The 25,747-nt window shown below is 46.3% G+C and overlaps 2 protein-coding genes across 9 annotated transcripts; both read left to right on the top strand.

Annotated features, from left to right (window-relative positions):
* The first annotated feature begins 15 nt into the window (after positions 1 to 15).
* Positions 16 to 19,539, top strand: ELMO2 (engulfment and cell motility 2). Of its 7 annotated transcripts, none has more exons than XM_033074849.1 (22): positions 16 to 299; positions 4,392 to 4,517; positions 4,652 to 4,692; positions 5,181 to 5,253; positions 5,569 to 5,619; positions 6,533 to 6,714; positions 7,496 to 7,595; positions 7,788 to 7,939; positions 10,637 to 10,715; positions 11,304 to 11,339; positions 14,163 to 14,213; positions 14,511 to 14,633; positions 15,227 to 15,361; positions 15,788 to 15,892; positions 15,972 to 16,080; positions 16,689 to 16,825; positions 17,144 to 17,307; positions 17,390 to 17,502; positions 17,787 to 17,894; positions 18,219 to 18,301; positions 18,620 to 18,697; positions 19,206 to 19,539. In XM_033074849.1, the coding sequence occupies exons 2-22, from the start codon at positions 4,440 to 4,442 to the stop codon at positions 19,404 to 19,406; spliced, it is 2,199 nt and encodes a 732-aa protein (XP_032930740.1). In that variant the 5' UTR covers positions 16 to 299; positions 4,392 to 4,439; the 3' UTR covers positions 19,407 to 19,539. The 7 variants fall into 7 exon arrangements, with proteins under 7 accessions (XP_032930740.1, XP_032930746.1, XP_032930745.1 ...); XM_033074855.2 differs by having other exon boundaries at positions 114 to 299; positions 18,225 to 18,301; XM_033074854.2 differs by having other exon boundaries at positions 115 to 240.
* Positions 19,540 to 19,783: 244 nt separating this feature from the next.
* SLC35C2 (solute carrier family 35 member C2) lies at positions 19,784 to 25,159 on the top strand. Of its 2 annotated transcripts, XM_033075115.1 has the most exons (9): positions 19,784 to 19,901; positions 19,978 to 20,128; positions 21,767 to 21,830; positions 22,050 to 22,122; positions 22,279 to 22,447; positions 22,729 to 22,812; positions 23,142 to 23,317; positions 24,013 to 24,142; positions 24,281 to 25,159. In XM_033075115.1, exons 1-9 carry the CDS (start codon positions 19,785 to 19,787, stop codon positions 24,394 to 24,396), a joined length of 1,080 nt encoding a protein of 359 aa, XP_032931006.1. In that variant the 5' UTR covers position 19,784; the 3' UTR covers positions 24,397 to 25,159. The 2 variants fall into 2 exon arrangements, with proteins under 2 accessions (XP_032931006.1, XP_032931007.1); XM_033075116.1 differs by lacking the exon at positions 19,978 to 20,128 and having other exon boundaries at positions 19,863 to 19,901.
* Positions 25,160 to 25,747: the final 588 nt, after the last annotated feature.

Here is a 25,747-nt window from a genome sequence, read left to right as displayed (position 1 = left end):
GCGCGCCGCGGCCGCGCTTCCCGGGGCGGAGCGGGGCGGAGCGGGCCCAGGGCGGGGGCTGCGCAGAGCTCCGCGGCCCCGCGCTCGCTGTCGGGGCGGAGGGAGCCGGGCGCGGCCGCGGCGCCGCCGCAGAGCCCCGTGCCAGCCCGAGCGGCTGCCCTGCATGAGCTCCTGCACAGCCGGCCCCTGGAGCTCGCAGCCGCTCCCGGAGGCGGAGCACCGTGGGCACGGGGAACTGACGTGAGCCCCGCCGCGGCGGCCCCAGAGGCGAGGAGGGGCGCAGGGACGAGGGACGCTCGGTTAGCGGCGCTGCCTCGGCTGCCGAACGGGGGGTGCGCTGGGGTGGCGGGGCCGGCGGGTCGGGTCTCCATGGTCCCCTCGGTCTCCATGGCAGCGCGGCGGGCGCATGACGCGCCCAGGGGCGGCGCCAGCGCCGGCAGCGCCTCGGCGGGGCCGCGGGAACGCGGAGCGGCCGCGGGGGAGCGCGGGCGGCGGGCGAGGGCGTGGATGGGGACAGGGATGGGGATGAGGAGAGGGATAGGGATAGGGAGAGAGATGGAGAGTGCAGCTGTCGGCGCCGCGCCTCCCGTCTGCGGTATCCCCGTGCGCGCTGCCGCGGCGCGCCCACCGCCCTCGCTGCTGGCGGCCCGGGCTCCAGCCAAGGCTCTGGCTGGCTCACCCGGCCTGGCCCGGCCCGGTCCGGCCGCAGCAGCTCCCGCAGTGCCGCTCTCCCGGCCGCCGCCCCCGCTGTCCCGGTGGGGGCCGTGCCCGCGCAGCCACCGAGAGCGGCGGGGCCGGTGCTCCCCGGGAGCCGAGCTACAGCGCGGACAGTGCTTGGCAGAAAAAACACTGGTTAATGCCTTTAGCTGCGTTCTGGGCCAAGCTTCAGGGGTTGCCGCCTGGCTGGCGGCTCGACTGATTGAAAATAATAAAGCAGTTCTCTTTTTGCTTGTTGCTATCAGTTTCTGCCAAGGGCCGGTCTCTGCCGCACTGTGTTGAAATGTGCGTGACCATCGGTGCAGTGCTTTACAGCCAGAGTGCAGCCGTGGAAGGCCTTCGGAGGAATGTAGGATTCCAGAGGCAGGGAATCTGAGCCATTTGGTTCTCTGGTTTATCTAGAGGGGGATGTTTCTCATTGCTCGGTGTGTGAGGTAGCAGAAAACTGCATAGCCTTCGGGTTGGACTCTGCTGTCTCCTGCCCTTTGTGCTGCTTGGCCAAAGAATGTGTCTTCTCTGCCCACCTGTCCCATTAGTCCCTCTGCCAACGTCACTTCCAACTTTAGCTTGGCCAGTTGGTGCCATCTGGGGACTTGTTGAGGTCTGCTGAGGTGTTTTGTCCCATCTACAGGTTTCAGAAGCTGCAGCTATTTGCTTGTTGACTGGGGGATTCTAGCAGGCAGCTTTTCTTTTTCAGGGAGTGTTCTTTCATCCTCCTCATTTTCATTCTGTGTGCAGCACACTTTGTTCTCTATCTGTAATGAAAAGAAGATTGAGTTTGTGAATAGGGAAATTCTGCTTAAAATACTCTAGTTGTTTTAGCTTGCAGCTTCTCAGAAGTCTTTTGAATACTGTGTTTTTAGTGGCTCTACTGATTTTTCCTTGCCCTGCAGCTACCCCTGCACCCCTGCTTTATGTGACAGATCTCACTGCAGAAGCAGACTGAATTAATTTCTGATGGATTTTAGCTTGGCTTCTGTCTCTCTCTACAAACTGTGAGAAATTGTTTACATGCTGCTGGGAAGAATGTGCTGTGAGAGCATGCACATAAGTGACTGATAAATGCAATTACGCAACATCGTGCTCTGTACTTCTTCACAAGAGCTTCTCAACAATTTTATCGGCTCTCTCACTGTTGCACCGCAAAATATCCCTTGTAAAAACAAACATCTTGACACCCCTCTTGTCTGCAGATGCACAGTGAAATCTTTTCAGAGCATGCTTTTGGCAGACAACCTCATGTTAAGAGGCTGACCTGAAGTACCCTTTGTATTCATAGTCCAGTCTTCCTTATTCCCTTCTGGAAGGCTGCTTCTGCTGAACCATCGATCTGTGTTGGTTCTTCAAAGCATTGTTTGACCAAAACTGTTCTAAAAAGTTTCCTACCATTTTAAATTTTTAATTCCTGCTTCTCTGGGTTCTCCTTAGCCAAGTCACTTTGGTGTTCAAATCTCTGCCTTGGTAGCGATTTCTGTGGTGTGCTGTGCAAAAAAAACCCCAAAAACCCTGAAAGATATTTTTCAGAGTCTTGAAGCTCTGCTTCTTTCACTGTGTATTTTCTGTGCCCTGAATACTGATGGGAATAGGGAGCATGGTTGCCAGTCATGAGTGGGTGCTCATTTATGGAAGAAATTTGGGGCAGAATAAGTGTTAAATATCATGGTGGGTTACTTTGAATTTGTATGCTGCTGACAGCTTTTTTTTGGAGACACCAAGGTAGTGCAATGCAACTTGGTTGGCCTCTGGCTTTGGTGGTGAGGATATCAGGAAAGCTGCAGGTAGAGTGCATGACCTCTAGGTGCTGTGTGCCTCTGCAGTACTTTTTTTGGGGATGAAACAGGACATTTATATGGTTGTTAAGGATATGATTTGGTGGTGGACCTGGCAGTGTTGTGCTTATAGTTGCACTTCATGACCTAAAGGGTGTTTTCCAAGCTAAATGTTCTGTGATTTCTGCAGCATTTCCCCTCATATCAGCGTTTCTGTTTTAATGGGCACTTCCCCTTCTCTGAATGAGGCATGTTCTCAATGGGAAAAGACAAGTTAGACATTTGTAGAGGCTTCTACATCTAGTAATCTGGACATCTTTGTTTTGGCATATAAAGTGCTGTATTTCCTTGTATTTTACAGTAGCAACTTGCCACTTGCAATACAAATAAAAGACTATGACAGTACTGCAAGGGAGGCTGAAGGGAGAGGTGGTAATTAGATGCTAATTACTCATGCATAATTACTCATGGGTAAATTAGTTTAAAAAGTTGAAAATTCAGCTCTTAATACTCAGGGACTAAGCTTTGAGTCTTTTCTCTTCACTGTGTATTTGTTGTGTCTCGAACATTGAATAGATTTAGATGTTTTCTGGTTGTGACTTGGCTCACTCGTGGGAGAGGTAATTACCTGCTCAGTTATTGCAGACTGATTACTGGGAATGTTGTGTGTGTGCTTCTGCATAGGGCTGACATTTCTCAGGCTTTCAGTTTAGGGCATCATAGCCTTTAATTGCTGGAGGACAGTGAGTAGAAATCACACACCATTTGGGAACTGCCTGTCTAGATGTAGTACATGGAAGCCTGTATACCCTGCAGGTCTGGAGGTGTCATACAAATTGGGCTCTTTGGGAGGTACTGGTTGTATACTGATAATTGCCCTGATTTGGTGCCCTGAGTCTGCTGCTTTTCCAAGGCCAGCTAATGCGTGCTGCTTATCTGAAGGGTTGGAGATGTTATTTTGAACCTAACTTGACTGGCACTTTTCTGCATGAGATGTGTTTAGTCTTACAGTCATTTAATGAGTTTTAAGAAAATACAAGCCACTCTTGGGATTGGTGCTCAAACAGAAAGAGAAGGCCAGGAGTACTGGCTTGTAACCATCTCTGTGAATTGGGCAGGCTTTCCAGAATATAATGAAATCCTGAATCTGGCTTGCCAGATACTCCCCAGGTGATGGGGGGTGGTGAAGTGGACCAAGTGTGGCTGTCATAGAAGTGCAGGAGGTCATGTCCAATTTTTTGGGTACAAACCACTGTGTGTGACAACTGACTGTAACTAAACCCTGAACACAAGCTTGTGCTCTGAAAGGCAGATAAAGGAGTGAAAGGTAGACTTCCAGAGTAAATGCTGAGTTACCTTATGTTCTGTGATGTCTGCTCGTGTTTTGGATTTACGATGTTACAGGAAGGGAATAGGTTAAAGCTAGCTGCTGCTGCTTTGCCTAAGAACCTGTTTGAGTATCCTGAGTGGATCAAGTTATCTAAGAAATTTGGATGGGGCATGAATAAACACCACCCTCTGGGAGAGAGGCTACCTGGACAGTCTGTTCCTGCTCTCACTGCAGACAGCAGCTGAGCCTAGGGAGCTGCTGCTTTAGTAGTCCTGCAGACTGAGCTGCCAGTACAGAGAGTGGGTGGCAGATGGGGCTTTGCTGACCAGTGACCCTCCTTGTGAGTGCCCCAACAAGCTCTCCAGAAGCATTTCTCAGATGATGAAGCTGGGCATGCAATTTCACAACATGTTGTTTGTGTGAGGCCTTGATCCTCTGCTAATATTGGGTTTTGTCCCTGTTAGGCCCAGGAAACCACAAGGCTGAGCTTAGGTGTTTCAGAGCTTGGTGTTAGATCCAGTGTAGCAAATGAAATAGTTTTCAGAGAAGATGCTCACTGTCCTTTCTCTTAACAGGTGTGAAGGTGTATGCTGTTGTAAAGGTACCTGGAGAAGTCTGGAGCAATGCCACCACCTTCAGACATTGTGAAAGTGGCTGTTGAGTGGCCAGAGGCCAATGCCCAGCTGCTGGAAATAGATCAGGTGAGACGTGGTAACCAGATGGGGGAGGAAAGACACCCCAACGTTGATACTGGAATGTGGGAAGCATAGAAATGGGCAGTATTCTTTTCTGGTTGAGAGGAACACGGCTACTGAGGACTCTCTTTCTGTTCTAGAAAAGGCCTCTTGCATCCATCATCAAGGAGGTCTGTGATGGGTGAGTAGTTCTCTGGGAATCCTTGTGGAGAAAGTCTGTCCTGCTGACAAATCTTGCTGGGTTACTGTGGAAGTCTGCTGCTTGTTAATGTGCTGCTAGCACTGTCCTTGCTGCCTGCTGCTGGTTTTGGCCATGGAATGGGCTGGGGTTTAAATTGTGGAGAAAAGGATCTCCTGGAAAATGAGCCCTTCCATTTTTATTCCAAGTGTGTGCATTTGTATGCCCAAGAGTCAGTTCCTCTGAGGATTGGCCCATCCTACTGTTGCAGGCCTGTTCAGGTGTTCCACAGAGCTGATTTAGACTAGGCTGAAGTCCCACATTGTCCTCCAGAAGAGTTTTCCCTCCTCTTTGGGAGATCTAATTTCCCCTGCCAAAGCTTTGCTTGAAAGTTCTTTTGCAACTTCCTGGAATCAAGCTCCATTTCCTAACTGACAGCCAGAAGAAAGAGGACAAAGATGCTTAATGTATCCTTCTTCTTTTTCTGCCAGGTGGTCCTTGCCAAACCCTGAGTACTACACGCTGCGTTATGCTGATGGTCCTCAGCTATACATCACAGAGCAGGTCAGTGTGAGAGGCACCCTGAGTGAGAGTCCAGAATGTCTTGGACTACAGTCATGGAACAATCCTGGCACTAATCCTTGAGGAGCAGCATCTCTGCTCTCAGAATGATTCAGACTCAAATGGTGCCATTCAACAGAGGAGCTTTGCACTGCTCCCTTTGCATGCCTGTGGGGACTCAGGCACTGGAATTCAGTGGCCTCAGTAGGATTGTGTAGCATAGGAGCCACTTTACTTGTGCATACAGATGTGCTGTAGATCCAGCCGGGTTCTCTCCCCCCCTGCTTTTCCACAGTTTAAGTTTGGGTTTTCTTTCAGACTCGCTGTGACATCAAGAATGGAACTATCCTACAGCTGGCAGTCTCCCCGGTAAATCTTCCTCACCTCCCTCTTCCTCAGTAACTCTCCATGGGTGGCAGGCTGTTTATTACCTCTTGGCTTTTCTTTCTCCTTCTCCCCAAAGTGCAGGGGGGTTGTCTTTGTTGTGGGTCCTTCCATGCAGTGAGGCATGCACTCTTTGTTTTCCACCCTGGCTGTGGAGTGTGTCTTTCCTTTGGGTGCTCTGCCCTTTCATAGGATTTTCTGTCAATAAATCCAGTCTTCAGTTTTAATGCATTTCCTAGATTAGGATGCTGTGAAACACCTGACAAATGCATTCTCAATATGAGTGCATGGTCAGTGACAAAGCAGCAGTTCCAGCGACTGCATTCCAAAAATTAAAATAAAGACAAAATTGATGAAGAGCAGGTTGTTCCTGCTGAATTCTTGCTGTTGTACCCTCAAAAGTCATCTTTTGCAGCTTTATTTTTATTTAAATTCTTAAACCTTTTTTGTGTAAGGTGTCTTGGCATAGAGCTGGGAGTGAGCAGAACTGGGAGAAAGTACGTGGGCAAAAGGGAGTTAAGAGGATGTCAGTGATCTGTGTCTGAGAAGTCTTACAGAATGTCTTATGGATACACAAAATGAGATCATGCTTCTCTTTGAATCTATGAGACTTTTAATCAATATTGTATTTCTTTAATAGTGTTGCTCCATATTTCTCTACCCACCTCCACAGACAGGCATTTTACTCACCTCCTGCCTGGCTGTAACTGTTGCTGAGAGAAGCCCTCTTTTAGTCTGTCTTAGACTTGCTGACTGCACCTCCTGAATGTGACTTTGCTGGTGTCTCTGCCCTGGCACTGCTCTCCCTGCCCACCCATTCTGACAGAATGCTGATACAGGCAGGACTCAGACTGCAGGTGACTGCTCTGTAAGTGGCACCATCCCTCTTTCCTGCCAGTCCAGGGCAGCTCGCCAGCTGATGGAGAGGATCCAGTCCCACAGCATGGAAGCCCGGCTGGATGCCATGAAGGAACTGGCCAAACTTTCAGCAGACATCACCTTTGCCACAGAGTTCATCAACATGGAAGGGATTACAGTGCTGACACGGCTTGTGGAGAGTGGGACCAAGCTTCTATCCCAGTAAGTTTCCTTTCTACCAGGACTCTGTCAGAAGGTCTTGAATAAGGGGCTAATTTTGCCTGCTGAAGTGGCATTAAGACCCTGAACTACAGCAATGCTGATCTGTGGAGACAAAGTCTGTCTGGTCATTTGCTAAACCTCACGGGGCAGAAGAGGAGACAGCCATGATTTGCTCTGGAAGTTTCCTCAAGCACATTCTCAGTGAATTATGATGCAAATAATTCACTTGGATTTTCTGTTGCAGTTGTTATATTTCATTTAAAGTCTTGATAAGTTACTGTAATAACATTTATAGCTCTTCTTATATATTAACTTCTAATACTTTTTTGGCATTTTTTGCAATCTTTCCTTCAGTCTCATTATTCTTTCCGTCTTGTGGTTATGTATTAAATTTTCCACAATTCATGCTGTGCCTTCATTTTATTTCAAGTCAGGTTCCAATATTTAGAGGACAATTAACTTCCCTTAGGTTTTTTTGCTGATGTGAAAATGTGTTTGCTCCTTTGATTAGCCAAGTACTGATCCAGGTGGTTGTGAGTCTCTGGTGGCAGGACTAGGGACTTACTGCTGCTAATTTTAATTTGTGCTTGTAACCAGGAAAAATAAAGTATCTTTCTACAAAACAGTAAAATTATCTGCATAAATGCATACACTTTATTGCTCCCCCAGGTGCCTAACTGTGTTATTAGGAGAATGTGGTGACATTTTTCTCTTATTCAGCTTGAGCAGGCTTTTTTCCTTGCCAGCAGATCTCTTGTAACTGGATTCTTCAATTTCTCAGTTACAGTGAGATGTTGGCTTTCACCCTGACTGCCTTCTTGGAGCTCATGGACCACGGTATTGTCTCCTGGGACATGGTCTCCATAACCTTCATCAAACAGGTGAGTTTGGGTGGAGGAGGTGAGTGGATATTATTTCTTTTCATGTTTTAATGCATCTTCCATGAAGAGCAGAAGATTCTGAGAAGCTGAGTACTGCCTGAGAGCACAGTGTGCTCCCTTTCTGAGCCTGTCTCACTCACCAGCAGCTCTCCTGGCTGGGCACTGCTGACCTGCTGGCTCCTGTGTTTTCAGATTGCAGGCTATGTGAGTCAGCCCATGGTGGATGTGTCCATCCTGCAGCGCTCCCTGGCCATCCTGGAGAGCATGGTGCTCAACAGCCAGACTCTGTACCAGAAGATTGCAGAGGAGATCACTGTGGGGCAGCTCATTTCCCACCTGCAAGTGTGAGTGCCCACTCAGCAATGCTGTGATTTATACCACTTTTATGACTACTTGTTTATTTTAAAATACATCCTCTTACATTTGGAATACTTCACTATTGCTAACTATTTTTTAAGTATTACCAATATGACAACTTACTTGAACTTTAAGATTTCTAATGGATTTTTTTTTAAGTGAGATCGTAGAAAAATATGTTCTGTATTCTGGAAGCACTTGGGCACATGAGTGTTGAACAAAGATATTTACCTTAAAATAACTGCCCAAGCGTGTTCAAACTTGCATTTCACTAAAACAACTTCCCAAAGGTTTTGCATCCAGCTGTCTGTCACTTTTACCCCTCTTTAAATTGTCTCCACTAGAATCTCAGAGCTTATCTTCTGGGTTTTGTCCTGCATACGAAGGAAGAAAACAATTGCTTTTCTTGCTTGAAGGGATTAAAAATTCCCTTAATCTCCTTCCTCTCTTTCCAAACAAATTGGCAAATTAATATCTGTCTCTTAGGGGTGTTTGTCTTGGTCAGTTCTACTCTTCATTATAAAAAAGCAGCATGTAGTTGTTAGAGCTTTGAGTAGGTTGGGTTTTTTCTCAAGCATTTAAATTCTGAATGTGTGGAAAAGCACTAACTGTGAATGTGATTGATACTCTTTAATCAGTGAACAGTAGTTTAACCTAGTTTAACCAAATTATAGTGCAAACAAAGTATTGCATCAACCTCAGTGTGTGCTTGGAATGTTTATACATTTGAATTTGGTTAACAGAAAAGCTGAAGTTCTCCTGACCACTCCAGCAGCTTTGCTCTGCAAAGAGTATATGTTCTTTCAGCTTTATGACTTCTGGTGTAGTCAAACACAGATTTGGTCCTAACATTGATGCAATTTTTACATTTGCATTTTTTACCTAACATTGATGCAGGTTTTTTAAGCAAATTATCTTTGTTCAAGACATAAACTTGTGTGCTTAAGTGCTTCCAGAACACAAACGGTCACTTAAGAAAGCATCCATGCAGGGAATATTTTGGGAAGGGAGATGGAGGGTGAGTCAGGATTTGCTGGTGGTTTTCTTGGCAAGACCATCAGGAGGGAACAGTTCATAACAGAGGATATGTTCTGGAAGAACATGACCATGGAAACAAGTCCAAAGGAGATGAGTTAGAAGAGGAGAAACTAACCTAAAAAATTGTTCTGCTTTGTCAAAAAGCAAGCAGTGTGATGGAAAGAGCAACAAACCCTGGAAAGGAGAGCAAAAGTGAATGACAGACTTCAGAGACCTATGCGGCTTGGAGGCCCAAGGAGAACCTAGAATGGTGCATGGAGATTTGTATGTTTGAAGTGCTACAGATTGATCAAAATGAAAAGATGTGGAAGGGAGCAATAGAAGAAAGAATATGGTTGTTATCCAGAGATATGTCAAAGTGAGGAAAATAGGTATTTAAGCTAAAAGTAGTACTGGCTTTAGATCTTTTCATTATGAAAAGATCCTTTACTTTATATGTATAGTTAAATAAATAAAAATATATATTTTTTAAAAATTAAGTATATTTATGCACGCAAATACATTGAGGTGATACACTGGACTTCTGTTCATCAGAAGAGTTTGATGTAGGAGGGCACTGGGTCAGGCTGAGATAGAGCTCACTTCCCCAGGGCAGCCCTCACAGTGCTGTGCTGTGCAGAGACCTGGAAAGGTGTTGATAAAGAACCCAATGTTTGGGCTGCTGCTGAGCAGTGCTCCAGCATCAAAGCTGTCTCCAATATTTCCTCCCCTCATCCACTACCCTTGGGGCAGCAGACCCAAACTGACCATGTGACATCAGCTCAGCACTAAAGGCTAAGAGAAAGGAGGGATGAGGGTCATTTGCTGCTGTGACATTTGTCTTCCAAAGCAGCTGCTGTCTGTGCTGAAGCCCTGCTTCCCAGGAAGTGGCTGGACATCACCTGCTAATGGGAAGTAGAGAATAAATCTTTTGTTTTCCTTTGCTTCCATGCCCAGCCTTTGCTTATGCTTTATTAAGCTGCCTTTATATTGAATGTTTCCCATCCTGTTTTCTCCCCTGCCTCGTCCTGCTGAGGAGGGGAGGGATAGAGTGGCTTGGAAGCCAAAGTCTACTCCCCAGGAAGAGTTAGAGTATTGCAGGAAACAAACCTGCATTCTATAGAATATCAGGAGGAGGATAGAAGAATATCATTGGCATTTAGAAGCTTAATTTTGTGCTGTTTAATGACAAGTTTAACCACATCCTGTGTGTGTGACCTAGGAAGGGGCTAAACACCCATTAGCTGACCAAGTTCTTCAGTGAAATATTCTTTCCCCTTACTTCTGTTTGCTTTTGGTGGCTTCTATTGGCATAGAGGAGAAAAATAACTTGATCCATACAAGTTTCCAGCTGTATCCATGTAGCAGACTGTACCATAACCAAGTTTTACAGAGATAGTTTTAGCATTGGAAACAAACTGTGGTGGTGCTGGCTGCAACCTGCTCTGTTTCCTGGATAATGGACCTGTCAGTCAGAAATTTCTGTCAGGTTTTTGCAAGCCTTTTGAAGAGTTGGACATCATCAGCATAGGTTACATGAGTCCTGCTTGTCTGTTGAAAATGCAAGACAGCTGTAATCAGTGTTGTCATGGTGCAGGTAAAGCAGCAAGCTGTAATATTCTGTACTGCCTGTTGCCTTACAAGCCTCCCTTTTTTTGTTTCTGCAGCTCAAACCAAGAGATTCAGACATATGCCATTGCCTTGATCAATGCCCTCTTCCTGAAGGCACCTGAGGACAAGAGACAGGTTTGTTCTTGCCTTTTGACTTTAACCCTGAGTGATGGTTGCTGCCTGGCTGTTTATGCCTCAGAAATCATATTGTCTGGGCAAGGTGGACCTCAGACCTTGCCAAGAACTTAAGTGGCTGTTTGAGTATGGCAACAGAGGAGAAAAAGTACCATCCCATTAATAATGTGTCCTGGAGCACACATCTATATTTAGGATTCTGAAAGACCTTCAGAGATGAAGTAATCCTCCAAGACAGCATGGGATTTTTTTTAAAGTTAGTTGTATATGGGAGAGGTAGGCTGGGTAAACTCCTTGGGGCTGTATGTACTTAATAAAATAACACCCCACCTCCCTCTCCCCCCAAAAGGGACCTTTCTTAAGTCATAGAGGGATATTCCTGCTGACAAACGTGAGAGATGAAACACTGCCCTGCTCTGAGGAAACTCCCAGGATCTCAGCTACCTGCAAGACGTGCATATGTGTGTATTGTGTAGCTTTGCTGTGTTAAGCCTTTCTTCTCTAGTGCCCTGTTTGTGCCTTATTCCTGGACTCCAAGCTAAATCCTGTCTGCTTCTCTTTGTGCCTTTTTTTGCTTTCTGCCAGCAGGACAAGCTGCTTAACCCACTAGACCTGCCCATCACTGTAAGTAACTCAAGCCTGGGGGCTGGTCATGTAGGGGACCTGTAGGCATGTTAGCTTTTCTCTAGCTGTGCCTCCTTGTGTCCCAGGGATGATGCCCACAGCCTCAGAGAGTGGATGAACCTAGGGAGAAGGGCGGGAGGACTCCTGGGAATGCACTCACACTGTGGAGGGAAGAATCAGTAACAGGAGAAACCCTGAATGGCTTACTGTGCACACAAGGTCATACAGATGCTCATAAAAGGAAACTGATACTGCAAGACCGACCAGGTGAACCAACTGTAAAACTGGAACAAGTCCTTTAGCAATCTGAATCTCCTTAAACTTCCTGCAGCATGTTTATCCCCCAAATCTCACTTGTGTTAATGACAGTTTCACATCCAGCTGCATCCTTCTAAAGATAGAGTTGTTTATCTGTGAAGAGCAGTCACGAAACTTGATGCTGACTGGGAGCTAAAGCATAAATTCTGCTTAATTTGTGATTTCTCCCTTATGATAATTGTAGTGTAAGAATGTTTTTGGCCCTGTGCTAACTCCAGGGAAATCAACATTCTTGTTAATAGGTTGATTTGGAACCTTCTGTATTGAGATACTGGTGTGTTTTTTGGTTTTCTCCATGGCACAGAGTTTTCCACTTTTTTCAAGGATGCAGCGCCTTCAGAGTGGAAACTGCTGTATCAACAGATGTTACATAATTTCTAAAATTAATGGGTATGCTTGATATATGAATATAAGTAAAATCATATTCCTCTGTTGGTAATTCAGCAAAAATAGTCAACTTCATAGCAAACGAAATTCCAAGGGATTTTTCACTCTTTTCCCCTCCCTTGAATAAAATCCAAATGACCACGAAGGGCCATGAAGTTGACTAGGGTTCTTGGAGTATCTTCCATATAAATAGAGAGATTTGGGTTGCTCAGCCTTAAGAAGAGTAGACTCAAGGAGGTCTTGTGTGTTTAAATATCTAATGGAAGATAATAAAAAAGAGGGAGCCTCAGTTGTGTCCTCTCAGCTGTGCCTACTGACAGGACAAGAGGCAGCCAGGAAATTCCACATGAGCACTTGCACACCCATACAACAGAAATATGAGAGTGGTCAAATACTGGAACGGTCACCCAGAGAGATTACGGGGTCTCCCATGAGTGGAGATACTAAAAACCTGGCTGGGCACCCAGATCTGTCTGATGTTGCTTGAACCAATAGAGTTGGACTAGGTGATCTCAAGACATCCCTTTCAGCATAAATCATTCTGTGTTCCTATGACCACCAAGCAAAGTGGGCCTTACTGGACTCAGCAGAGCATAGATCCCTTAGCAGTGGTTAGACTGTGTGTGTGCTCATGCTTCTTTCTATGCTGTTTAGAATTGTTTATTGTCTTTGTCCTTCCCACTTTTTATCTGCTTCAGTCACCTGTTAACTCCATCCCATGTACAAGCTAACTCCTTCAGAAAAAGGATCCTTTGTGTCACATGCATGAGGAAATCTTCACAACAGAGCTTTGTCCTATTCTCAGTACTACATCTCATAAACAGTAGTAGAAAATAATGACTCAGAGGGCAGTGTGTTCTCTCTGAAAGCACCTCCTACTTCATCTAGATGCTCCTTAGAACCTTCCACTCAAGCACTGACTCACTTTGGTTGTAACATGAGCATAGCTGAGCTTGCAGCCATTATGGCTTGGCTGTCAGTCACTGTCTTGGTTCAGGAGGTTTCTGTCTGGATCAAGAGTGATAACAGGGGCTCTGAACAAGGTTAATGCACATATTTTACCAGACTTCTTACTCTGTCAAGAGTGTTGATATGAGCAGTTGGAAAGTCTCAGATTTGTCAGAATGTGCAGCTGATTGAGTGCAATTGTCCGAGACTCCACATCTCCTCCTAGTTCTCAATCTGCACTGCACAGGAATGTGAAGAGATCTCAGACTTAGTTCTTTTGGACTTTTTCCAGATGATAAAATGCCCAACATATTTTTCTTACCCAAAAGACTTTGCTTGTGGCAGCAAACTCATGATACTCACCTTGACATTAGCACTTGTGCCATTCTCCTAGCAGGGTAATGACATCACTGGTATGTTAGAAAGTGCATCTTCACAATTCACAAGGAAAGCACAGGTTAGGTTTTTGCAGATCTATGTGTAATTGTTGCTGGAACTGAAGGCATTTGCATCTGCTCTGACTGTTTGTCATCATAACTTGATGTTTGGGAACCTCTCCTCATCTAGAGAAGGAAGCCATGTAGTCAAGAGGGAAACTGGAAGCTTTCCTCTAAGCATGAAAATTATTAGCCAGTATTTTTGTAAATTGAAATGGTTTTGCAAATTGTCCTCAAGCTGAGTTCTGAACATCTCTTTAGGAGCTGGACAAAGGAAATAAATTTCAAAGAGAGAGTTTTTGAGAGGCAGGAGACCTGAAACCTGCATCACATAGCTCTTGTTAGCTTTGGTGTTTACTTGGTATAAGAAACTCTGAAATGCTAATTGGAGGAAGCTCTTGTAAGCAGATTTTTCCTGGGTAATACAAAATATTCTCCCTGCTGCCATATTTCCTAATAGTGAAGTACCATTTGATGTCCAACATTAAGCTAAATTTGCTTCTGTGCTTTGACTCTGCTAGTGGCTTTCTCCACGCTAGTGATGTTCTGCAGGGGAGCCATCTATGAGTTGTGGTGAGATGCTATGCTAAATTGACAGTCTGTAAAAAAGCACTTTGTTGTGTGCCAGTGCTATCTCCAATTCATAGGCTTCTTCCATTTTCTCCTTTCTGCACAGTGTGGGCTTTTTGCTTATGTTTCACTCATGTTATTTCATCTTTAAATTCCACAACAGGAAATGGCTAATGCATTTGCCCAGAAGCACCTGAGGTCTATAATCCTAAATGTAAGTATGTCTGGAATGACAAAGTGCTTCCTAATGTCCTCTCAATGGAGGTTTCACTGTGCATAGTGTAAATTCTGCTGCCCTCAGGGCACTTTCAGAAAAGTGACTCTTTCAAAGGTAAAACTTGTTCAAAAGGGAGTTACCAGGATGCTGCTTTCTGCTCTTATAGACCATTATAATTATGCTTCTGGTAGAATATGGAGGTTAAACAACTGAATCTTCATATAGAGAGATGCACGTGCAATCTGGCATTTACCTAGGGCATTCTCCTAATTTCTAGCCTCCTTTATTTTGCAGCATGTGATCAGAGGAAACCGCCCCATTAAGACAGAAATGGCACATCAGCTCTACGTCCTGCAGGTCCTGACCTTTAATCTCCTGGAAGAGAGAATGATGACCAAGATGGATCCCAATGATCAGGTGACTATTAGAGCCAAGTAAGATCTGAAGGAATAGGATGTATTCCTGAGCTCTCTAGCTATGGAATTTGCAGTGGATGGTACATAAAGTTTCAGACTCACTCTTCACATTGTAAACCTTGAGATTAGGATATGCTCATGAGCATCCCACTGCATTCTGTGGGACTTTGAGATGTAAGTGGGCACTGACCAGTGTGACGCCAGCTGTCAAACTGGTTACTTTACCTCTATGGAGGGCACATCATTTTATCCATTTTGTTGCAGTATAGGAGGAAAACTGAGCATTTTAAGGTGTCTTGTACTCAGCTGTATTGCAGTTTTGAAGGAGAAATGCTGTAGCATTACCTGCTATGCCAAGAAATTGCCTGTAACTAAACTTGCAGCTAAAAAAATTGTGAACAACTATTTTGCATTACCCACTGTACTGAAACTTGCCATTTTGAAATGGATTGCCTCTTTGTGCACAGTGTTAATGACCTTTGGCATCTCTGTTCATTGTGTGAGCTCTGAAGAGAGATGCAGGGCTGTGCATTATGTGAAAATACTGCTGTAGTGATTGCTCATGTCACCATTTCCCTGCCTTCTGTCCTTCAGGCACAGAGAGACATCATATTTGAGTTGAGAAGAATTGCATTTGATGCAGAGTCTGACAGCAACACGGTCCCTGGCAGTGGAACAGAGAAACGCAAAGCCATGTACACCAAGGACTACAAGATGCTGGGATTCACTGTATGCATCTAGACTGTAAACCTTGTGAAGGCAATCTAAGCAATCTCCATTGGAGTTGTGGAGAAAAAAATGAACAGAAATAGCTGTTACCTTTACCTTACTTTGGTATCTGAGTTTAGAGATTCAGTTACACTCACACTCCTGGGGAAGACCGTTATGAACTTGCTGATGGGTTAAATGCAAGGGTTCATTAGACATTCTCTGGAGGTATTTCCTTACCATGTGCATGTGTGCTATGAAGAACCTTGGAATCAGCCTTTCCTCTAGAAAGTTCAAATAGCATTGTCAGCAAGTGTTCAGAGTTACCTCTTGGATAGATGTGAGGGAGTGCCTGATGGACAGGTGATTTAAAATTCACTCAGAAAAGCTACTCACACAATTCCTTTGAGCTAATTTGTTTGGATTCTTTCTACACATTTTTCACAGAATCACATCAATCCAGCCATGGATTTTACACAGACTCCTCCTGGGATGCTGGCATTGGACAACATGCTTTACTTGGCCAAATTTCATCAGGACACCTATATCAGGGTATGTGAAGCTGCTGATTTTTACGGATGCCAACACATCAGCAGCTCTTCTTAGTATGTGTGGCAACCTGTTCTTGTAGATTGTCCTGGAGAACAGCAGTCGAGAGGATAAACACGAGTGTCCCTTTGGGCGCAGTGCCATTGAGCTCACCAGGATGCTCTGTGAGATCCTGCAGGTTGGGGAACTCCGTAAGTACCATTTGTTACCCAGCTTTACAGGCTGCTGGGCTGATGTTTCCAAAAACTAATATTCACAAGCATTTGTACCTTGATCTTACTTCTGCCTTGTAAGGGCAAGCTTGGAGTTAGCACTGTTATGTCCAAATGATAATACCACTATCAAAATAAAGTAAGAAATTTTGGTGTGTGCACTCTGGTTCTCCTGAAAAACTGATACAAGCAGAAAGCTTCAACTTCCCAGAGCTTCAGAGGGGGTGCTGTATAAAAAATAATAGTCCTGAAGCCATCATGAACTTGGGAAAAGTTTCTTAGCTCTGACAGTTTCAAAACAGCATTCTGAGAAAATTAACCACTGTAAGAAATTTCACCAGAGGGAGGTGGGAAACACTGCAAGCAGTTATTTGGGGGGACCAGGATGAAAAGGGCATGAGTTCCAGAGGTTTGCATGGCAAAGTTTGGGACAATTGCTGTTGTCAATAAACTGTCTATGGGGTGACAAAGTATTGAATCTCTTGAAGTAAGTACTGTTGCAGACCATCAGTTGTCTGTCACTTTAGTTACCCCTAGTACCTTTTGTCCAATATGCTCACATGGTTGTGGTTTGTTTCTTTCTGAAGCCAATGAAGGCAGAAATGACTATCACCCCATGTTTTTCACCCATGACCGTGCATTTGAGGAACTGTTTGCCATCTGTATCCAGCTGTTGAACAAGACCTGGAAAGAAATGAGGGCGACAGCAGAAGATTTTAATAAGGTCAGGGTGGAGAAGAGAAATTTCTGTAAAGCCTTTTGCAGATCAGCACATGTTCACTCAGCCTTTGCATTTGCTTGAAGAGTAGGGTGCAGAAGATGTGGCAGGGCATTGGTATGGGCTGTCAGGGAGGATGATTCAGCTTTTATTTGGAATGCCCTGAGGTCCTTCTTGGTGGTTGTGGATCTTCCAAGTCACTAGTATGCTGATACTCCTGGCCCTGGTTATCCCATAGCAGTTCTTTGCTGCACTGAGCTGTGCCCTGATACTCTGCTGCCAACAGGAACATCACTTGTTTTTCTTCCTGTCCCGCCTCTTTAGGTTATGCAGGTTGTTAGGGAACAGATCACAAGGGCTCTCCCCTCTAAACCAAATTCCTTGGACCAGTTCAAGAGCAAACTGCGCAGCCTGAGCTATTCAGAGATTCTGCGGCTACGCCAGTCTGAGAGAATGAGCCAAGATGACTTCCAGTCTCCACCTATTGTGTACGTGCCTAACAAAAACAGTTGCCTTCTATCCTTGCCATTATCTCAATTTTCTGCTTACTCTTCCATATTTGATTACCAGGGAGCTGAGAGAGAAAATCCAGCCTGAGATCTTGGAGCTGATAAAGCAACAGCGCCTGAACAGGCTTTGTGAGGGAAGTAGCTTTAGAAAAATTGGAAATCGCAGAAGACAAGGTAAGGTGACAGTGTCTACTGCAATTTTTCATGTGAAGAACTGTAGCAATAAGATCTAATTAATTAATCTGTCAGCAGGCATGCTGCTAGAAAGAAAAGCTGGTTACTTATCAGCCAGTAGTTAGGGATGGCACAGATGTGCATTTCTAAGAACACAGCCGTCCCCTCATGAGTAAGAAGCTGTGCTGAGGAACTGGGCAAGCAGATGGGTTGTGTGGAGAGGCTGTAACACAGTGGTTATGAGACCTTCTGTGAATGATCTTGCTCTACCTGGTGTGTTCCAGAAAGATTCTGGTATTGCCGCCTGGCTCTGAACCACAAGGTGCTACACTATGGAGATCTGGAGGATAATGCACAAGGGGAAGTGACCTTTGAATCTTTACAAGAAAAAAGTAAGTCCTGATTACAGGCTGTGCACTCTTCTGTGCTCTGCTGTCTAGAGGCTGAATATAATTCCTAGATAAAGATGAAAGACCCAAGGCTGAAGGCTGGACTAAAGGGATACCAACTTTTGGTCCTTGCCCAAATTCTTCAAATCTTGGAATTACTTGATCTTTTTTAAAAGCCAGCTGCAGGGATGTCTTGCTGGTAATGTGTTTTGGAAAACTGCACTAACAAGCTAAAAAAACAAACTGTTCAGTTGCAAAGGCAAAACAAAGTTCTGTCTTTTCCTGGTTAGGATTGCTTGTTTGGGAGTTTTACTTTTTCACTGTTAGTTCCAGTTGCAGACATCAAAGCCATTGTCACAGGGAAGGATTGTCCACACATGAAGGAGAAAAGTGCACTGAAACAGAATAAGGCAAGTGCTCCCTTTCACTGTCACTAATATCTAATGCTGTAGTGTTTTAAGTCTGAAAGTGAGTAACAGGAGTGAATGATGTCCCCCACTGTGGGTGTGTTGTGTACAAACCCCATCTCCTGTCTGGGCCCTTTCCTAGTGCTCCTTTGTGACTGCAAGCAGCTGTAACATGATTGTGCTGTAGTCTCTTCAGAATTGCTCACAATACCAGTGTGGGAAAGTGGACTGAGCTGCAGCAAGGCAGCTCTCGGGGTGGCAAGGCAGAAGGTGCTGTAATGTTTTGTTCAGTTGGTGAGTGAAAGATCCTTTTTCATTTAGGAAGTGTTAGAATTGGCCTTCTCCATATTATATGATCCCGATGAGACCCTGAACTTCATTGCACCTAACAAATATGAGGTAAGAAACATAGTGGTTAAGCAATAGAATATATAGCAATTAACTTCAGAGATGAAGAAGGATCAGTTGCTTCTCATTAAAGACTTGAGACCTCTCACAAGGTTCATTCTTAGCATGTGTTGGTGATACTTAGTATGAACCATCTTCTTTTTTCCCATTAGTTATCTTTTTCATTTAGAAAGAAAAAAAAATGCCACACTAATTTCCCCTCATCTGGACTGCTACTTTTTTCCCTCCTATGATGCCTAGAATAGGTTTACTTTTTTCAGTAGTTGTGCCACAATAGAAACTCCTGTCCTTCTACTACAACCATGGGCTCACATTTTCCTCTAGGCTTGTAACTTCCATGGGAAACCTCTGTGGGCACTGTTTCAGGGTTGAGGGTGGGATTTTTTCCCTACATACTAACTCCATCCAGTGTTTCCTGTCTTGAAGTTCATGGACAGAAAGATTCGACATAAGGTTCCATTTATGCCTGGAGTCGTGAATTACCCGTTCTTTTCCACAGTACTGTATCTGGATTGATGGGCTCAATGCTCTCTTGGGGAAGGACATGTCCAGCGAGCTGACCAAGAGTGACCTGGACACGCTGCTGAGCATGGAAATGAAGCTGAGGCTCCTGGACTTGGAGAACATCCAGATCCCCGAAGCGCCGCCACCCATCCCCAAGGAGCCGAGCAGCTACGACTTCGTGTACCACTACGGCTGAGCCGCGGGCAGCGAGCCCGCTCGGGCCGTGCGGCCGGGCCGCCGCTTGCTGCCGTGCCGCGGGCCCGGGGCGGGGGTCCCGGCGCCGCCCGCCTTTTGTATCGGTTCAATAATAACCAGTAGCGCTCCTGGCCGCCGCCGCCTCCGCCTCTTTCCGCCCTGCGCGGAGCGTCACCGCTGCGCGCCCGCCCCGCTCCGCCGCCGTCGCTCGTTCCCCCGCCCCGCCGGGCAACGTCACCGCTGGCCCCGCTTCCCCCGCCACCACGGCCCGCTCAGCGCCGCGGCCCCGCGGTCCCGCCCCGCTCTGCCCTGCCCTGGCCCCGGCTTCCCCCGGCCCCGGTGCCTCCTGCTCTCGCTCCCCCGGCGCGGTGCCGGGCGCATGGCGGCGGGGGCGGGCGGCGCGGCCCTGGGGCGGGCGGCGCTGGCCACGCCGCTGGTGCTGCTCTACTACGGCTTCTCCATCGGCATCACCTTCTACAACAAGTGGCTGATGAAGGTGCGGGGTGGCGGGGCGGTGCGGGGTGGCGGCGGCGGGAGGGCGGCGGCGGTGACAGCGGCTGTCGGTCCCGCAGAGCTTCCCGTTCCCGCTGCTGGTCACGCTGCTGCACCTGCTGCTCATCTTCGCTCTGGCGGCGCTCGCCCGCGCCCTGGCGCGCTGCCGCTCCGGGCGGCCGCGGGCAGCGCTGTCCTGGGCCGACTGCCTCCGCCGGGCCGCCCCCGCAGGTACGGCCGGGCACGGGAGGGGACGGGACACGGGCTCGGGGCACCGCAGTGTGAGAGAGACATTGAGGTGTTGGAGAGCGTCCGGAGGAGAGCCGCGAGGATGGTGATGGGAGTGGAGGGGAAGCTTTAGGAGCAGCGGCTGAGGTCGCTTGTGTTCGGCATGGAGAAGTGGAGACCTCATTGTGTTCTTCAACGTCCTCAGGAGAGAAAGCAGAGGGGCAGGCTTCTTCTCTTTTCTATTCACTCTTTTAACCAGTGACAGGATCCAAGAGAACATACGAAGCTGGATCACGGGAGGTTTAGGTTGGATATTAGGAAAAGGTTTTCACTCAGGGTGGTTGAGCACTAGAACAGGCTCCCCAGGGCAGTGGTTATGGCACCAAGACCGACTGAGTTCAAGAAGTGTTTGGACACGGCTCTCAGGCACAGGATGGGATTCTTGGGGTGTCCTGTGCAGGGCCAGGAGTCAATGATCCTGGTGGGTCCCTTCCAACTCAGCATGTTCTGTGACTGTGAGGCTGCTCAGGGGTGCCCATGGCACTCTGGCCATTTCCAGAGCTGTTTGTCTGCTGGGGTGGTCGGGGCCAATCCCCTGGGACAGGGTGAGCTGTGGGGTGCAGCCATCGCTCTGGCTTCTGTGTTTCTATCAGGTGTAGGGAACACCTGTGTCTTCCTATAGATGTTACTTAAAGCTTCAGCCTGAGACATGCTACCTTCATTGCTCATTACAAAGATGTGTGAGAATAGGGAGAGGCCACACAGAACAAGTCTTTGAAGGAGCCACTGGCACATGGGAACAAGCCATTAGAACCTTCTGCAGTGCTTTGGCAAGTTGTCTCTGCAAGTAACATTTTCTCTTTAGCACTGGTATCAAGCCATGCATTGCATCTTTCTCAGGGTGGAGCTTGGTAGAGAATTCATCATTCATGGCACACAGAACTGTACCTGAGACCAAGGAGTGAAGCTCCTGCTCGGAGCACAGAGCTGTAACTACCTCTGCAGTTCTTTGGCTGTGTGTTGTATTGGCTCCCACAGAACAGCATCTGCTCTATGATCTCTGGCAAGGTTTGCAGTACCTTACGTAGCATGCCCCATGGTTTCTTGAAAAAAGCTTTTTCCACATCTGCAACAATTTTGCCTTTCAGCATGGCCTACCCTTGGATCAGTAGCACTGTTTCCTGTGGTAGGAAACTTATATAGAAGGGGGAATAGACTGTACCAAAAACTGCACCAGGGTGAAGGCTCTGTGCTGACAATTGTTGCTTTTTCAGGCTTCTTGCAGTGGCCCTCAGACTACATGTTATCATGCTGTGATACATTCAAGATAGACTTTATGCAAATCTGCAATCACTTTCGGTCACAGGGAGGGCAAGAGTTATTTCTGGCTTTTTTGTAATGCATGTTGAGTGTGTGCAATGCTGAGCCCAACTTGAGTCACATGAAACAAGACAGAAACATGAAGAGCTGAGAATATCTGAGTTACGCTGGTTCTGAAGAACTAACTTGAGGAAATCTTAGTTTTTTCCCCTGGTTCTGCTCTGCTGTCTATGTTTGTGGCCATGAAGCAGGGTTTTGTGGTGGGTTTGTTTAATGTCATGGAAGACAGTTAACTTCAGGACTTTTTCATTGATTCTTTAGCTCTGTCAACATCCTTGGATATTGGGCTGAGTAACTGGAGCTTCCTGTATGTCACTGTCTCCCTGTGAGTAGAAACACCACATTCCCTGGGAGCCTCTGGTGGGGTTTGGAGAGTGCTTTGCCAGGGTCTGTTTCTTGATCAGGTGTTTGGTTAGTGGGGTCAGCATGCAGAGTCTGTGATAGCTTGCTGGTAGCCATGTAGAAATGAGTGATGGTTCCTAAAAGTACTTTGATGGGAAGAACTACATTGAAGGAGTCTGACAGTGTATTTCGGTCCTTACAGCTACACGATGACCAAATCCTCTGCCATTCTCTTCATCATGCTTTTTTCACTGCTCTTCAAGCTGGAGGAAATGGTAAGGGTCCCACATGATGCTTTAGGGAGGGAGGGCAGACCCAGGCAAACAGGCAGTGCATGTACAAGAAACACATAAGCAGAGGAATGATGCAATTATGGGGGTGAATCTGAAAGGAAGGAGGTGCCTGTCTCTGTTGTGTCTGCTCTTCTGCAGAGAGTGACCTTGCTGCTGGTGGTTCTGCTCATTGCTGGGGGACTCTTCATGTTCACCTACAAGTCCACACAGTTCAACACACAGGGGTTTATGCTGGTGCTCTGTGCCTCTTTCCTGGGGGGCATTCGCTGGACTCTCACACAGATACTGATGCAGAAGGCTGAACTGGGTATGTGGGGTGTTAGGAAGGGGTGGTGGTGCTGGTGACAGGGAGGGGAGTAAGGAGAGGTGATAGCCCTTGCTGCAGAAACAAAACATCTCATGGAGGGTGTTGGAAACCTTGGGCACAGGATATCTGTTGGTGGATAATGAAGGTGGCTTGGTGTCTGCAGCACTACAGGTGTGGGCATCACAAATAAGATGTATGGAATGGTGCTAATAAAAGCTCTGGGACCTGTGTTACTCCCTGCCTTGTTGCTGCCTGCTCTGTTATTGATTCTCCTCTTTCAGGGCTCCAGAATCCCATTGATATCATGTTTCACCTGCAGCCGCTCATGTTCCTGGGGCTCTTACCACTCTTTCTGGTGTTTGAGGGTGCGTGAGTTAATTAGAGAAAGCAGGGATAACTTTATAGGGTGGTTGGGAGATTGCTTAGCAATTTGTTGTTCAAGATAATTTACTTAGATAAGTGAACAGCTATGAACTCTGCAAAGTAGTTAGAGACCTGGATTTATCTTATGCTGGCAGGACTTTAAAGAGGGCATAGAAGTAGTAGCCTGCCACACTTATGGAAGTAAGGGCTGTGAAGAACTGGCTCCACATCCTCCTGATACTGGAATGTGAGCAGCCCACCCCATCAATCTTATTGAGAGGAATCCTGGGAGCTGGGAATGGTATTCTGCTACTCATTGTCTTATTCCTAGGCCTGCATTCGTCCATATCAGAGAAGCTCTTCCGTTTCCATGAAGCAGGAATGCTGTTCTCTCTGGTAGGGAAGCTGTTCTTGGGTGGAATTCTTGCCTTTGGTCTAGGCTTTTCTGAGTTCCTCTTGGTTTCCAGAACATCTAGCCTCACCCTTTCCATTGCTGGCATTTTTAAGGTAAGGCATGGTTCCTGTGCTAGAAGGCAAGTACTGAGTCATCCCTATTGGGCTTTATGTGGTGGGAGCTTGCTTAGATCCTTAAAAATTATTGCTTGTTATTTTTGTTCTCCTTGCACAGGAGCTTGATGCTTTGCCTTGCAGTCTCTGCAGTGAAGTCTCTTGGTCCCTGACAGTAAAGGGCCAGAGACTAGTGGCTATTCTATAAAAAATACCATTAATGGTCAAAGTTTGTTGAAATGTGGGATTGATTGAGACACATTTCCCTCATGAGCAGCAGATGGTGTGGGAGAGAGGAGGGGTAAGAAGGGCAAGCTCTTGCATCAGACCTGCATGTGACCAAACCGCTGGTTTGAGCTATCTCTGCAACCTAGTTTGGCACATCCACCTCTCCTCAGAGGACTCCAGCATGTACACTTTTGAGCTGAACTGTGATATATCAAATCTCTCTGATCCAGAAGTTGCAAGATTCCTCTGCAACTGAGCTATGCAGTCAGATGACTTAAAATCCCACATCCCGGTTTGACAGGTTGTTTGTTTCTAGAAACTGTTTTTAGAACTCTGTGCACATGAAAGAATGTGCTGATAGAAATTTAGCAGCCTGACATCTTGATCTCGGCTTCAGCTGTAAAATGTCTCATGCATATCTCCTCAGGTCCTGCCCTGCCACTTGTCATGTTTTTTTGTTTCCACAGGAAATCTGCATTTTATTCCTTGCCACACATTTACTGGGAGACCGCCTCAGTCTCTTGAACTGGCTGGGCTTTGCTGTCTGCCTGTTAGGAATCTCTCTTCACGTTGTTCTCAAAGCCATGAATTCCAAAGGTGATTGTTTTAAATCCCTTTCTTTGTGGGCTTTCTCATTGCTTCACTAGGAGCTGGGTCTGGTTCCAGCTCCTTGACAGTGCCAGGTTTGGTGGGAACTCCAGCAAGTTTGTCACTAAACAAGCTGTCTGCATGCAGGTGACAAAGTACTGGAGCCACACAAAGAGGCCAGCTCTGACCCTGACCTGGAGCTGCTGCTGCACCACCCTGAACAGGGGGAGGAAGAGGTTGTTGAAACCCCACAACAGCACTGACTGAACATGAAGCACAAAGCCACCTGCTCTGTTCTTACCAAACCTGCCTGACAGCTATCCAGGAGGAAGGTCCAAAAGTCTCTGTGACCATCCAAAGCAGAGCCAGGGCCTGGTGAGAGAATTCTACTGTTCTGCTACAGGGTGGATGTGTAGATGCTGCACAAGAAATAGGCAATATCCCTTTCACAGGAACTTGGAAGACAAGCCCTGGTTCAGTGGATGTAGAATGGAGAGGTGTAAAAAGTCCATTAGGGGATCCTGAAGGTGTTTACTGAGAGGGTAGACCATGAGCTGTAGAAGGAACATGGACATGTCTGAGTGCAGCTGAGTGGTTCAGGGGTGATTTTACTGCTGTTTAGGCTTTGATTTCAAAGGAGAAGGGAGATACACCATCCTTTTTTTGTTTTTTAAATGCTTCTGCAAATTAGGAACTCCCATCCTGCTGGGATCACATGACTGAATAAATCCCTAGAGCTGTCCCAGTGAGAAGGAAATTTTGTGTCTGGGGACCTTCATGTTCTGTGTGCATAGAAAGAAGAGAATTAAATGCTGGTATTTGGGACCAATTGAAAATGATTAACATTTCCACATGATGCTGGTTGGAGGAAAAACAGGGATGCAAGAGTACTTCTGGTGCTACAGGCCAAGAGGAGAATGAGCAGTGTCACAGGAGATCTAACCTGAGCAATAAGCTTATCAGAAAGTATGTGGGGTTTTGAGGGGGTGATTGATTGTTTTTTAAATAAACTCTCTTTCTGATTCACTTTTGTCTGTACATTCTGTGCCCATGCTTCATCAAGCAGAGGTCATTTGTCTTCTCAACTCCTTTCCTTTTACTCCTCCACTGATCTTGCTACTGCATGCCCATAAGGCCTGGCACACAGAACACTTGCCCAGCTATCACTGATCTCTGGAATTAGGGAGAGATTCTGCAGCCTCCCATATTTGTGCCAGCCAAGAGAACTTACTGTCTGCTCTGCCTTAATACACCATATCCTAAGAAGACTTCTAGTATCGTGGTTTTTTGTAAGAATCTTACTTCTTTGCCCCATTTGGTTGGATCAGGTAGTGCTGCAGTCCAGGAAGGGGGAATAGCAGGATTTAAGATGTCATTTTCCTTGCTGCTAAGCCTCAAGTGGTATTGGGCATGTGGCTGGTTTTTTTACATGGCAGAATTTCCACATCTTTCAAAGTTTTGTTCACTGCTAGCTTTTGTAGTTTTTGGAGTAGAAACAATTTGACAGAGTTTCCCAAAGGGATAACAGTACAATCTTTCTCCTGGTAGGAGCTGGGTATTAAAGTGAACTTCTCATATTCTGTTTGAGAACCTGAGCCATTTTGACTAAATGGT

Source organism: Catharus ustulatus, chromosome 17, assembly GCF_009819885.2.
Source record: "Catharus ustulatus isolate bCatUst1 chromosome 17, bCatUst1.pri.v2, whole genome shotgun sequence".
Classification (NCBI taxonomy): Eukaryota; Metazoa; Chordata; class Aves; order Passeriformes; family Turdidae; genus Catharus; species Catharus ustulatus.
This window is presented reverse-complemented; position numbering and strand designations above follow the sequence as displayed.

Excerpts from the sequence above, each read along its gene's own strand:
- SLC35C2 (XM_033075115.1), top strand. The coding sequence starts at position 19,785 with ATGGCGGCGGGGGCGGGCGGCGCGGCCCTGGGGCGGGCGGCGCTGGCC. Across the intron at positions 21,831-22,049 it reads CTGTATGTCACTGTCTCCCT|CTACACGATGACCAAATCCT; the intron begins GTGAGTAGAAAC and ends CGGTCCTTACAG. Across the intron at positions 23,318-24,012 it reads CCATTGCTGGCATTTTTAAG|GAAATCTGCATTTTATTCCT; the intron begins GTAAGGCATGGT and ends TTGTTTCCACAG.
- ELMO2 (XM_033074849.1), top strand. The coding sequence starts at position 4,440 with ATGCCACCACCTTCAGACATTGTGAAAGTGGCTGTTGAGTGGCCAGAG. Across the intron at positions 4,518-4,651 it reads AGCTGCTGGAAATAGATCAG|AAAAGGCCTCTTGCATCCAT; the intron begins GTGAGACGTGGT and ends TTTCTGTTCTAG. Across the intron at positions 16,081-16,688 it reads CCTGCAGGTTGGGGAACTCC|CCAATGAAGGCAGAAATGAC; the intron begins GTAAGTACCATT and ends TTCTTTCTGAAG.